At 33.9% G+C, this 12,039-nt stretch overlaps 2 protein-coding genes and 1 long non-coding RNA gene across 4 annotated transcripts; 2 read left to right on the top strand and 1 right to left on the bottom strand.

Moving 5' to 3' along the window:
- The first annotated feature begins 1,767 nt into the window (after positions 1–1,767).
- Positions 1,768–2,655, top strand: LOC105766811 (uncharacterized). Its single transcript, XM_012586376.1, has one exon. The coding sequence runs from the start codon at positions 1,768–1,770 to the stop codon at positions 2,653–2,655; it is 888 nt and encodes a 295-aa protein (XP_012441830.1).
- Positions 2,656–4,542: 1,887 nt separating this feature from the next.
- LOC105771125 (uncharacterized) lies at positions 4,543–7,021 on the bottom strand. 2 transcript variants are annotated; one of them, XM_012592528.2, is made up of 3 exons: positions 6,314–7,021; positions 5,631–5,703; positions 4,942–5,084 (listed from the first exon to the last, which is right to left on the bottom strand). In XM_012592528.2, exons 1-2 carry the CDS (start codon positions 6,593–6,595, stop codon positions 5,659–5,661), a joined length of 327 nt encoding a protein of 108 aa, XP_012447982.1. In that variant the 5' UTR covers positions 6,596–7,021; the 3' UTR covers positions 4,942–5,084; positions 5,631–5,658. The 2 variants fall into 2 exon arrangements, with proteins under 2 accessions (XP_012447980.1, XP_012447982.1); XM_012592526.2 differs by lacking the exon at positions 5,631–5,703 and having other exon boundaries at positions 4,543–5,084.
- Positions 7,022–8,634: 1,613 nt separating this feature from the next.
- On the top strand, positions 8,635–10,383 carry LOC128041237 (uncharacterized). Its single transcript, XR_008195953.1, has 3 exons — positions 8,635–8,692; positions 9,143–9,210; positions 10,041–10,383. It is a non-coding gene; the product is annotated as an uncharacterized LOC128041237 (long non-coding RNA).
- Positions 10,384–12,039: the final 1,656 nt, after the last annotated feature.

Here is a 12,039-nt window from a genome sequence, read left to right as displayed (position 1 = left end):
CTGGGTTCTGGGGCTCATTGTATATGAAATAGGCCTTTGTCTCATTGAATTTGAAGCTTTTTGGATATTGCAACTTGTAAAACCTAATAGGCTGAGTTATGGGCTTCGAGGAAACTCGAAGCTAATGCATGGGCTGTCAACTCTGCCTAACACCAATTTGGACCACTTTTTGGTTGATTGATTGTACTATTTCTAAACCCTTCACAGGCCACTTGTCTTTGAAGAACATTACTGTTTTACCTTCTTTTGGTTGGAAAAGAAAAAGAAAGTTTGTAAGTTTGTGATAATCAAAATGTCAAAAGTAATCAAATGAATGTGATAAACGTCCTTTTTTACTTTGATTAAGGTTTATAGCAACATACTTGAACTTATTGGACAATATTGATATTCTTTTCTCCTTACTTTCGGAATTCGTATTTATTATTTTTAATAATATCGTAACAAGCACGATACAAAGTTATTATCTCCATTTCTGGTCATTGTCTGTTTGACAGCCCAAAAACTTTAAATCGAATGGGACAAAGGTTATTTTCCTATTTATTGTTATAACTTACCACCCCTGCCTACCTGCAGGTACACTGCATCGATGCAATATGTTCATTTGTACTGCAATTTCCCCGGATCTATTATCAATCCATTCATTGCTTTCTAGCCTTTGCTCTGTGACATGGTTCATATCAAGTTGCCACATTTTGTTGTCTGGTTGGATTGGATAAATATATAGATTTCAAAATATTGTCCACGAAAAAGAAGTCACAATTTTGAAGACAGTTTAAATATTTATATCCCAAAATCAATGGATTTAAAATTAACAACTCCTCTAGCATTTTTCACTTGGCCTGAATAAAAACACGTGCTCACTGCTGAGGGGTCTCTTCGTACGTACGCATGTGTTTGTCATGTTACTTTGGATCATAATATTGATTATCACAAAATCTAACCATTGACAACATGTACATAAATTTGCTGGATTTATCATCATCTTCCTAAGTTTGTATTTGTCTTGTTACTTTGTATCATAGTAAATGATTTTCATTTAATATAATGCCCTACATAACTCAAACTTTATTACCTCTAAGTACAGACGGAGCCAAACAGAAAATGTCTTAGAATGTAATATTGTTGTTTAGGAACTTGAAAATCTAGACGAATTATTCACGTTCATGCAAATCCGTGAAACTTGTAGGTCAAATAGTCAACGCCAGGCCATGAAATCAATCACTACCGTTCGATCTTCCATACTCCCCACATAAGATCCCTTTGTAGTGGCCCCCATCTACCCCCCCCATTCTGATTAGATTAGACACCATCAGTATAGATCGCAACAAAATCACAAGAATCGACGGTTTGCAAACATACAAAAATCACCCTCCACCTGCGCCGATCGCTAAATATTTGCGCAAATCACGAGACATAGTACGATTATATTAAAAAGCAACCAAGAAAAGAAGAGAAGGGACTTAAATGAGAAAGAACAAAAATGTTTAGGGCATGAATAGAAATAGGAAAAAAAAGTTAGCTTAGCGAACTGACGGGGTGATGTTAGAGAATAAATACATTTCATTGACTCCATCTCTTTTATGAGACGTTCACATTCGGTTCCCATTTAACTACCCTACTCCTTGTCTCCTCTTGTCTTCATTTCTGACGCCGGGAAAAGTAAAATACCCAACCTTTTTTCCAAAGAAGAAGAAAAGCTTCGTTTTTGAGCTTAACCCAACAATGCTACCTTGTTTCTGAGTCCAGCTGTAGCCTCCATTTCCTCAAATGGGTTGTTGTCTAAGCTCTAAAAAAGGTTCTTCTCGTGGAAAGGAAGCACATTTACATGCGGGTCTTGAATCTTTTAACCAAAAGCCAAGCCTTGAAAGCAGAGCTCCGCCGCCTTCAGCGGAAGAAGAAACGGTGAAAGAAGTTCTGTCTGAAACTCCAAAGCCCAAAGCTCGCATCTTTATCCCACAAGAAGAAGAGAAGAAGAAACCCCAGATAGAAAAACCGGCGTTTGTCAAGATCCAAGGGGAGGAAAGCCTGAATTTTAACATCAAGCCTGAGCCGAAATTGCCTGTCAATGTTATTGAAGAGTCAGCGTCGGAGGATGTTTCTGAGATTTGTAGTGTTAGTGTAAGTGAAAGCGTTTCAACTATAACCGACAGAAGAGACGAAGAAGAAGTGAGGCAGCAGAAAGTGTTCAGATCTCCGGCGAGATCCGGGTCAAGGAACCAGGTTGTGGGTAGGTCCCCGACCCGAAAAATTGACCAATCGCCTGGCAGAAGAAATGGGGTTGTGAATGGGGGGTCAGCATCAGTGAGGTTGGTTCATAGCAGGGAACCCACAGTGAGACGTGGGTCAAGACCCGACCCGCCAAGGAAGGACCCGGGTGAGAGTTCAGGAAGGAGGTCAAGGTCACCTGCTGTGAATAGATCTGTAATGGGTCGGAGCCCGTCTGGAAGAAGGACCAATCAATCCCCTGGTAGGGCCAGACTTGATCCGGGAGAGACGGGTAATAGCAAAAAAGTGGAGCAGCAGCATGGTGCAACTACTACAACCACCATGGAAGGAAAATGGCCAAGTAGCAATAACAATGCAGCTACATCTAGTGCTCCAAATGAATCACTTGAAAATCCTCTTGTTTCCCTTGAATGTTTCATCTTTCTCTAGAGATGAACGAAGAAGTGTATCTTAAGTTCAATCACCTTGTCTAATTATTGTTTGTTTGTTTAAGATTGTGAATATTGATTGAACATTGAAGTCAGAGGTCGTCCGTCTGAGCTGGAAGGGAAGATTTTGTTGTATATGTTTTTCAGAGTTGCAGTAGTGGGCTGTTGTCTACTACTACTTATCTTAATTGACCTGTGATTTATCCTTTAATGAATTTCGCTCTTGTATTATTTTCTACTCTTCATTGCTGCTATATCGGAAAAAAAAAATTGCATTTCTGCAAGACTGAAACAACGACATTCAATCTGGCACTTCATCATGGCTGCCTTTTCCCTCTTCCTTTATTCAAAATTTCATGGCTTGAATCATAATTGAATCCTAACATTCAAATAAAAAAGTAGGAGCTTAATGAATGTACCATTATTCTTTTATCTTTTGTTGTTGGTTTGGTTAAAGTAGTTTTTGGTGAGACAACTTTTAGGTGTAAAGTTGATGTTTAGACATTTATTATGATTAGATTTAGATAAATGAGGCACATAATTATGTCCTTTGAAACTGGGATCTTGAGCAAGCTATTAAAAAAAAATTTTCGAGGCATGCCATTGCCAGTATTTGCAAATTCTTTTTAAGATCCAACTTTTTTTTTTTACTCACAGGATTATGAGGAATATGCAGAGGGGTTTTCAGGCTGCTGGCTCCACCATTGCCAAATCGAAACAGAGGACGGCCTCCATGCTTGGCCCCACATTTTCCTTTTTCTAACACCTAAATGAGAGACATTAAATGGAGGAAAGTATTGTACAACCAAAGGAAAACATAGAGAATTTAACCCACTTTAATAATTCTACCATTTCTAAATCCTATAGTAAAAACACAACGGGAAGTGTAGTAAATAAATGAATGTGGAAATTGAAAATTTGGAGGATGAGTGTAGCCGTTGTAGATGGATGAGTAAAAATAGTGGAAGTGGTCCTATGTTTAATACTGATCCGTTAATGGGAATATGTTGGTGGAGTCTCTCAACCAAGCAACTAATGGGGGGTGAAGAAGATCAGTTCAGTTATATTGGCTGCTTCTTTTTAGTTTTTCTGTACTCGTCTCTTTCATAAGAAATGACAAACACGGAATACATCCAAGGTTCAAATGTTTGAAAGAAAAAAACCATCCAAATCGGCCTTATTTTTTGTTTCCATTACAAAAGATTGATCATGGAACTTTGGCTTTTTCAACTACAGGACATGTATTGGATTTAAATTGAGAGACGAAAATCTACACGAATACAACGGCCATTTCTTTGAGGTTTCTGAAAGGCAAAAGGAGTTTCATTGGTTCAAAGGGGTATGGTTTTGCCTACAATATGCTATAAACAAAAGGTACTGGTCACCATCCGCTCCGACCGGTCAATTTGTGCCATGACGTATAATTCAATAATATTTTATTTTGATACTCATATGTTCTTTAAAGTTGTATCATGCTTAAATACTTATTTGAATTCACATTCTCACACTCAAAGGAGTGTGTGCTGTTTCTAGTTGATGTTGCCGGTTCGAATTTGTGGAGGTGTACTTTGAGAAACTTGTAAAAATACAAAAAAAGGCAATTCCAGGTTCATTCTTGTCCTATTGGAAGAAATGTAGTTGACTGCCCTCGTCGAAAGTCTGGAACAGGAACTTAGTCTAGATTTTGCTGGTTGACATGGGCCATCTCTGGTTGGCATCAGTTTTAGGCTTTGGAAGACTGCATTTTCTTTTGTTTTTTAGGCCCTGAAACAGAGCCCAAAGTTCTATAAGGACTAGGGAGATCAATAGTTCCAACGCGGGGAGATTTGGATGCGCCAAAGCTTTTGTGAGACTGACTTAATTCCAGTTAGGGTTGTAACAATTGATATAAGTGAAAATCTTTTGCCAGATTCTTGTCCCAAATGAATCATCCTTCATCACATCTTGTTTTTTCAGCACCAGCAAAGTTCTGCGCAACAACATGTTGTGGAGCTGGAAGTTTAAAAAGACTATAACACACCTAAACTTTTTACATGCAAAAATGATCCATTTGATGGAAATGGTGGAAATTGACAGAAAGGCAACTTAAATGTTGCCATAACCAGCCAGCGTACCTAAAACTATCTCTATATACACATTATAAACGATCTTCTGACCCAAAAACAAAAAAGAAAAAGGGAAACTCTGATCTAGTCATTGCTTGTTCATAAAAAACCCAGTGCTGTAGAGTAACCATAATCATTGTTTGATGCAGCACATGCGGTTAGATTGCTCTTTTCTCCTCTAACTTGCATTAATGTTTACAGAGGAGTCTGAGTTGGGATTGACTGATGAGTGGTGTTGATGCGGGCAGGGTGTGCAAATTGCAATGAAAGTAGGAATAACATCCCCAGGCATTAACACTGAAACTCCACTGGTGTATATCGCCATCTGCACAAGTAAACCACCTTTATATGATCTTTCATTCAATCAACATCAACATTGATTTACTAAGGAATCAGTAGAGCAACAACATGTCTCATATATCCTAAAACCAAAAAACATGTAGAAATGATTGACACCCAAATCCATAGTTGGCTGGAATTAGATCGAACCATTTCGAAAGGTTTTAAATCTAAAGCATAACTTCACGGCGAAGAGATCAGTAAGCATTATTCAACCATAAAATTGAAAAATGGGGTTGGAGTAGTTCATCACTAAGATACATTTGGAAAAATTAACCTCAACTGAGATAGTTCATCCGAATTGGCCTATCATTTCCCATAGTGAAAGTGCATCAAACATAATCTCATAAACCACAGAATCCATGGGTCAATTGTCATAATGAAGCTAAAAGAGCGTACATTGATAAGATTAAGAAGCAATCAACTGAAGCAGGTTGACCGTTTGTTCATAAACCAAGGGACTGACCACGAGCAGCAGGACAAACATTTACAGAATGGTAGGTCTAAACACAAACAACTATATACATCTTACCAGCTAGGCTTCGTTGGCCTGGGACCAACTATTCAACTTCAGCAGACCCTTCACGTCTTAGATGAACCATAGCCTATAACATCATATATACAACGACATCACAGCTCTTAGCTATAAAAATTGATTAAACTTTCTGGCTAAAGATAGAAAATTTGCAATTTCATGAGAGCAAGGAAACTTAACTGGGATGCTTTAGTGATGAGGCTTCAAATTAACATTAAAAATCAGCTTTTTTTCATTAACTAGCTAACTTAATGGCTCAAAAATTTGAGTACTTACCCATAAAGAAAGTCAAAATAGATAACACCGAAAGTAAATTCAGAAGATGACTAGTTCAAGGAAGAAGTAGATGTGCAATTTACAAGAAAAGAAATGCATATCATACCGAAAATAAAATGCATGTCGCTGTCAAAGCAAACAAATTTTAACTTAAGCCAATATGGAGGATTTTGCTGACATGTAAACTTTACAATGCAGAGAAGCTTTTATGTCAGATCAGATACTAGTAGTTACTACTGTATTACTGTTTTCAGAAAAAAAGTTAAAGTTGTTCCCTTTATCATCGGATTAGAAATATACTAGCCATGTAATGCAAAGTAAACAATCAAATTCAAGAAAAAAGAAAAAGAGATTTGGGCAATATAGAAGAAACCCCGGATGTGGAAGCAAAAGGGTGAACTCACTTTTGGTGATGGATGGCTGGGCTTGCCATTGAAACTAAGCTGAGGTTGAAGGTCAGCATGGTTACGGCCACCTCCAGGGCCAGGGGAAGTGTTGGGTTTAAGAAAGCGTTCAATGATGGCCATGACTAAGAACATGAAGATGAGAATGGCAGTTGCAACAAAGCCAAAAGACACCGCATTGACAGAGTTGTCAGCGTGTCTCCAGTGGTCCTCCTCCCTTCGTACATTCAATGGAGCTCCAACCGGTGACCAACTATAAAAGTAGCTTTTTTCTTGTCCCATTTTTGTTGATAAAAAAAATAGAAAAAGAACGAAAATGTAGCTCTTACTCAAATCTCATGGCGTAGCTCTCTATGAGGGAGAGAAAGAACGGGCTTTTGTATAGTCATGAAGTTGTGGCAGTACTTAAGGCTTTTACATCAGAATCAAAGCTTCTTTAACTACTTAAACTGGAGACTGGTGAGGAAAGCATGTGCGCTATCTTTACATGAAGTGACCTGGCTGGGAGTAAAGAACTTGAAGGTTTTCTATTTCTTTTGCTACTATTACAGTACAACTTGTTATTTCTGTGTCATTAATTTGTTGGTGGAAGAACAAACAAACAAAATTCTGGGTATTTGTAAATTAAATTTTTTTCATTGGAATGAGAGGCAAATTAAAGAGTTGAAATTGACTAATTAATTAGAATGTTTTGGCTTTTTGCTTGAGTTGGATGGATTTAGAAATCACAGCATAAAAAATATACATTGGAAATTTGATTGAAGGAAGGTTTCATAATATTTTATAAATAAAGTACTAAATTGATTAAAATAATAAAAAGTAGAAATAAATTAGTCTAAAATTTAAGACTATGCCCTAATTTAAGATACTTAGGAGGCAGCCTAAACAATGTTATATTATTTTGGGATATAACAGTATAAGCTATACTGTAAAGTTCAACCTACCAAATGCACCTTTAGCGCAGCGCACCGAACACCCAGTTTTCAACAACGGCACGACACACAGTGACACAGAGGGCAGCCAATTCCAATCTCCTATTAACCTGGCAGCGTCTTAGGTTTGTCGTCCCCATTTCCGGTCTAGATTCCTATACAATCACGCTTAAGATCTTCAAATTACTGCACGGTGAAACAAAAAATCATGTTATCTTATAATTAAGAAAGGGTTAAATAACATTTTAGGACTCGAACTTGGTAATATTTTTTATATTGGGGTCTGAATTTTTTTATTCAAGTTAGACCTTAAATTTGACCCTAAAATTAGTCTTTGAAAACCTAAAGTTCAATCCTTAATTTGGGAATAGTTATTAAATTTAGGCTTTAATATAAAAACAATTATCAAATTTAAGACCTAACTTGAAAAAAAATCAGACTCTAATGTAAAAAAAATTATCAAGTTCAGGCCCAAATAATTATTTAAGTGATTAAGAAACAATAATAAAGTTGAGTAAATCAGGATGAGATGACAAAAGAACTTATATCAATTTTTTAGTTAGACATCAAATCTGGATTGGATCCTTAAACAACATCAAATAAAGGATAAGAAAGAAGATAGGTCACGTCACAGTTTAACATACAATTTATATACCTAGATTCATCACGATCATGCCAAACAGCTTTTTTTATCCGTTTTCATTTTTATCTTAATAATGCAAGCTCTTTGTTTGAAATTAGAGAAAGGAAGACTGCAACAGGAGATCCAATATCCAAAGACTAACAATAAATGTGAGCTTCCATCATCTGGAGCTGATAACAAAGCATGAAAATGTCGAGCAGGCTCAAAAGGAAATAAGTAATTGTAACAGCTTAATTTTCAATAGTGTCAGAACAGTGATCTGAGATTACTAAATTCGATGAAAAAGTTAGAAAATTTTATTAATTAATAATTATAAGTTAAGCTTGATTTTAGAAATATTTTTGAATTAGTGAATTATCGGGTCTCCGTCTTGGTAAAACGGACTCGTAAAATAATTATTAAAATATTTATAGAATTAGTTATATCACCAATTGGATTTTAGTTAAGTGAATTTAGTTAAATTAAAGTTAATTGAGTATTAGGACTAAATTGAATTAGGTGTGAAAGTTAATTATAAAATAGAAAAAGGTGAAAGGACTAAACTAACAATTAAACCATAAAAAGTGACAAGTGTGTGGTAATTATAAATACATGTGTAATCAATATATGTATACATTTGTATTTAATATATGTACATGCTTATTAAAAGTAAAAGATATTTATTTATTATATTATTAATAATTAAATAAAAGATAGAAAAGAGAATAGAAACAGAATAGCAAATCGAAAACAGGGAGAAAGGAAAGAAAAGAAAAGGGAAGGAAAGAAAGAAAATTTGGGATTTCAAGGTTCAAGGTTTGATTGGTAAGTTAATTTAGTCTCTATTCTTATAATTTTGATGTTTTTGGAATCCTAGAACAAAATACTACTTGATTTAAGTTGAAATTTTGAAAGTTTGTAAATTTTTAGATGTTGTTTATGTTGAATTAATTGAAGAATTAGGGATTAAATTGATAAAATTTCAAATTATAATAGAGAAATGGATTAAACGTAAAATAAATTATAGGTTTTGAATTAATAGGGACTAAATTGAGAGAATTTCAAAATTAAGGATTTATGGTGAAATTAGAGAGTTAAATTAGTTTAAAGTGGGAATGGAATGAAAATATGAAATTAGTTTTGAGAATAAAAGTTAGTCTCGGTTTAGGGACTAAATTGAAATTTAGGCAAATATTAAGTAAAAATTGAAATATTTAATGTGAGATTGAATGGTGTTGTATTGATGATTTTTTATTGTTTTAATTTCGTAACTAGCGTCGTACCGGAATTCTCGACTAAAAAGGGGAAAAATATATTCGACATCGAATAGCTCGGAATTCCTGGTTTGTATTTCTGTAATTAGAATCTAATTATTAATTGTTGTATTTTGGTTAAATGTTATAGTAAGTGATTGAGGTGAGAACTATTGTGTTTTACAATTGAAATGGATTGTCTTGATATGTGATGAAATTATATTGGTTGAACTAAATTGGAATATATATATTATGAATATATATATATATATGTGTAAATGTGAAATTGTGCAAATATGATAATTGGATTATTTTTTATATGTATAAAATTCAGTTTTAATGCCCAAGTAGACGGAATTTAGAACTACTGGGATATTAGTGGCATGCCATTAAGGAATTTAGCACGCTCTCTGATTATTAGCACATCAGTGCTCTTTGATTATTAGCACGTTAGTGCTCTCTGATTACTAGCACGTCAATGCTCTCTGTTTAGCACATCTGTGTTCTCTGTATAGCACTTCAGTGCTCTCTGTTCATTAGTGCATAACAATGCACCTCTGTATTTGTCCCGTATATCCGGTGTATTCTATAAAATCTACTTTGGGCTAAGAATAAGAATATGAGATAGTAAACTGAAAATAGAATGTGAAATATGTTGTAAATACATGGAATACACGAGTTATGTACTCATAAATTGATTGTGGAATGGATAGTGCTATTATTTAAATGATACGTGAATAAATTATGGAAAGGTATTATATATAGCAAGTGATGAAAATCGAGTATTGTGTGATTTTAAATGTTCAATTGTGCTTAACATTTTATTATACATATTTTATTTTTTTATTTTTTTAAATATTCAGATTATAGAAATACTACTGAATTTTTATTCAGCGTACGGTTTTATTTTCCGTGCGCAGGTTAAGTACTTAAGTTTGATCGCTGATTCAGCACCCAACAATGATCCCGAACTCAAATATGATGATGTTTATTTCTTTGTGTCGGCATGTACCTAGAGTGTCTAAATATTAGTTATTTTGTGGTTTGATTGTCAATGAAGTTATAAAATCTATTTTGGAGAGTTTATAATTTGGATTAAAATGATGCTTTGATGACTTGTTTTAATGATGTAAAATGTTTGAGATTTCTGTCTGTTTAATCTGTAATCTCCGGTAATATTTCGTAACCCAGTTTCGACGAGGGATACGAGTTAGAGGTGTTACAGTAATAATTTATTTTCCACTTCAACTTTTAACTGTATGCTCCACCAAATGATTAATCATTAAAGGTTTGGGTTAAAACAAGGAGTTATTTCACTTAAGGGGGCCAACCCAATAGGAAAAAACCTTAGCTCATGTTCACCTGCTTGATTTAGAGCCTTAATCCTCTCCTAATCTTTGTGAAGTACATACTATTTCAACTCTGTGTAGCAAAGTACATGGAGGCCGGGGATTTGATGGGAGGAGTTGAAGAATGGCAGTGATAAAGACAGAAAGAAAGAGCAACAGATTTGAATGATACAAAATCATGAAAGCAAAAGTAATGTAAAAAGTGTCAGGTCTTTTAGTTAGGGGTGAATTGCATTTCAGTCTTTTTACTGAAAAAAAGAAAGTAAATTAATTTTATATATTTTGAACGTGTAAATTAATCTCTTTATTAAATTTTTCTGTTAAATAATAACGTGCAACATTAGTTTAAATAGTTAATTATTAAATTGGTCCCTAAATTATAGTTAAAATATTATTTTGATTTTTAAAAGTTTTTTATTAACAACAATTCTAAACAAATTAAAAATTTTAAAATAAATATAAATTATTAAAATTATGTTAAAATTTTGTAAACATTGAGGGATAAATTTATTGAATTGTTAACATAATTTTTAATAATTTATATTTATTTTAGAATTTTAGAATTATTGTTAAGAAAATTTTCAAAAAAAGTTAAAATGAAATTTTAGCTATAGTTTAGGGATCAAATTAGTAATGAACCATTTAAATTAACATTTCACGTAATCATTTATCATAAAAAATTTAATGAAGTGATTAATTTATCTAATTTTTTAGTAGAGCTGCTGAATGCAATCAACCTCTAAATACAGAATCTCTCTAAAAGAAATAATGGTTCCTAAACCCGGAGACTCCCACCATGCATGGAAATAGTGTTATATATGATTATGTGGACATCCAACATAACAGTTTTAGTGTTCCAACATATCATTAGTCCACAGTTGATAGATCCTTTTTTGTGATCCCTCCTAAATAGAGAACATATTTGACTAGCAACCAAGTCAGTTTCAATTCAATTCAACGCATGTCATAGTTTTAATATTTACATTAGAGTAATATTATATATTTAGTATGAGTTTATTTTTTTAATAGATTATAAATTATATAATATATAAAAAGAAAATAATATAAAATATTATAAACTTAAAAATGAATCAAATCGAATTCGAATTTAAATATTTAAATTTGAGCTCAATCTATATTTTAAATGAATTTAAATTTTTACTCAAATTTATTTTTTAAATTTAATATTTTCCCAAAATCCTCTTAAAATTTTAAGTCAGACTTTGGACCTCCCCTTAACAAATCTAATCTGGGGCTTATGTGTCAGGTGGTCAAGGGAGCATGGTGGCTCCTGCTAAGCTTGACTGAATAGTATCTTTTAGGTGCTTTTTTCGGCCTGAGTTTTGGTGCACTTTCTCTTCTTTCGAGGGCAGAAAAAGCCTGTTCATTTAACTATGTAAACCGCTTACTGGTTTGGGATTGGGCTCTTCCCTTTTTGAGCCAATTTTCCATTGACCCAATCCCTCCTTTCCCATTTTCTTCATAATGAAGATATTGGACCCTATTTGGGCCACATTACTCCAATTGACATGTGCCGTAAAGAAACTTGAGGCAGTTTTTTTGTTTCATT

The sequence above is a fragment of the Gossypium raimondii genome, chromosome 5, assembly GCF_025698545.1.
Source record: "Gossypium raimondii isolate GPD5lz chromosome 5, ASM2569854v1, whole genome shotgun sequence".
In the NCBI taxonomy this organism is placed as follows: Eukaryota; Viridiplantae; Streptophyta; class Magnoliopsida; order Malvales; family Malvaceae; genus Gossypium; species Gossypium raimondii.
Note: the sequence above shows the minus strand (reverse complement) of the source record. Positions and strands in the feature narration are given on the sequence as shown.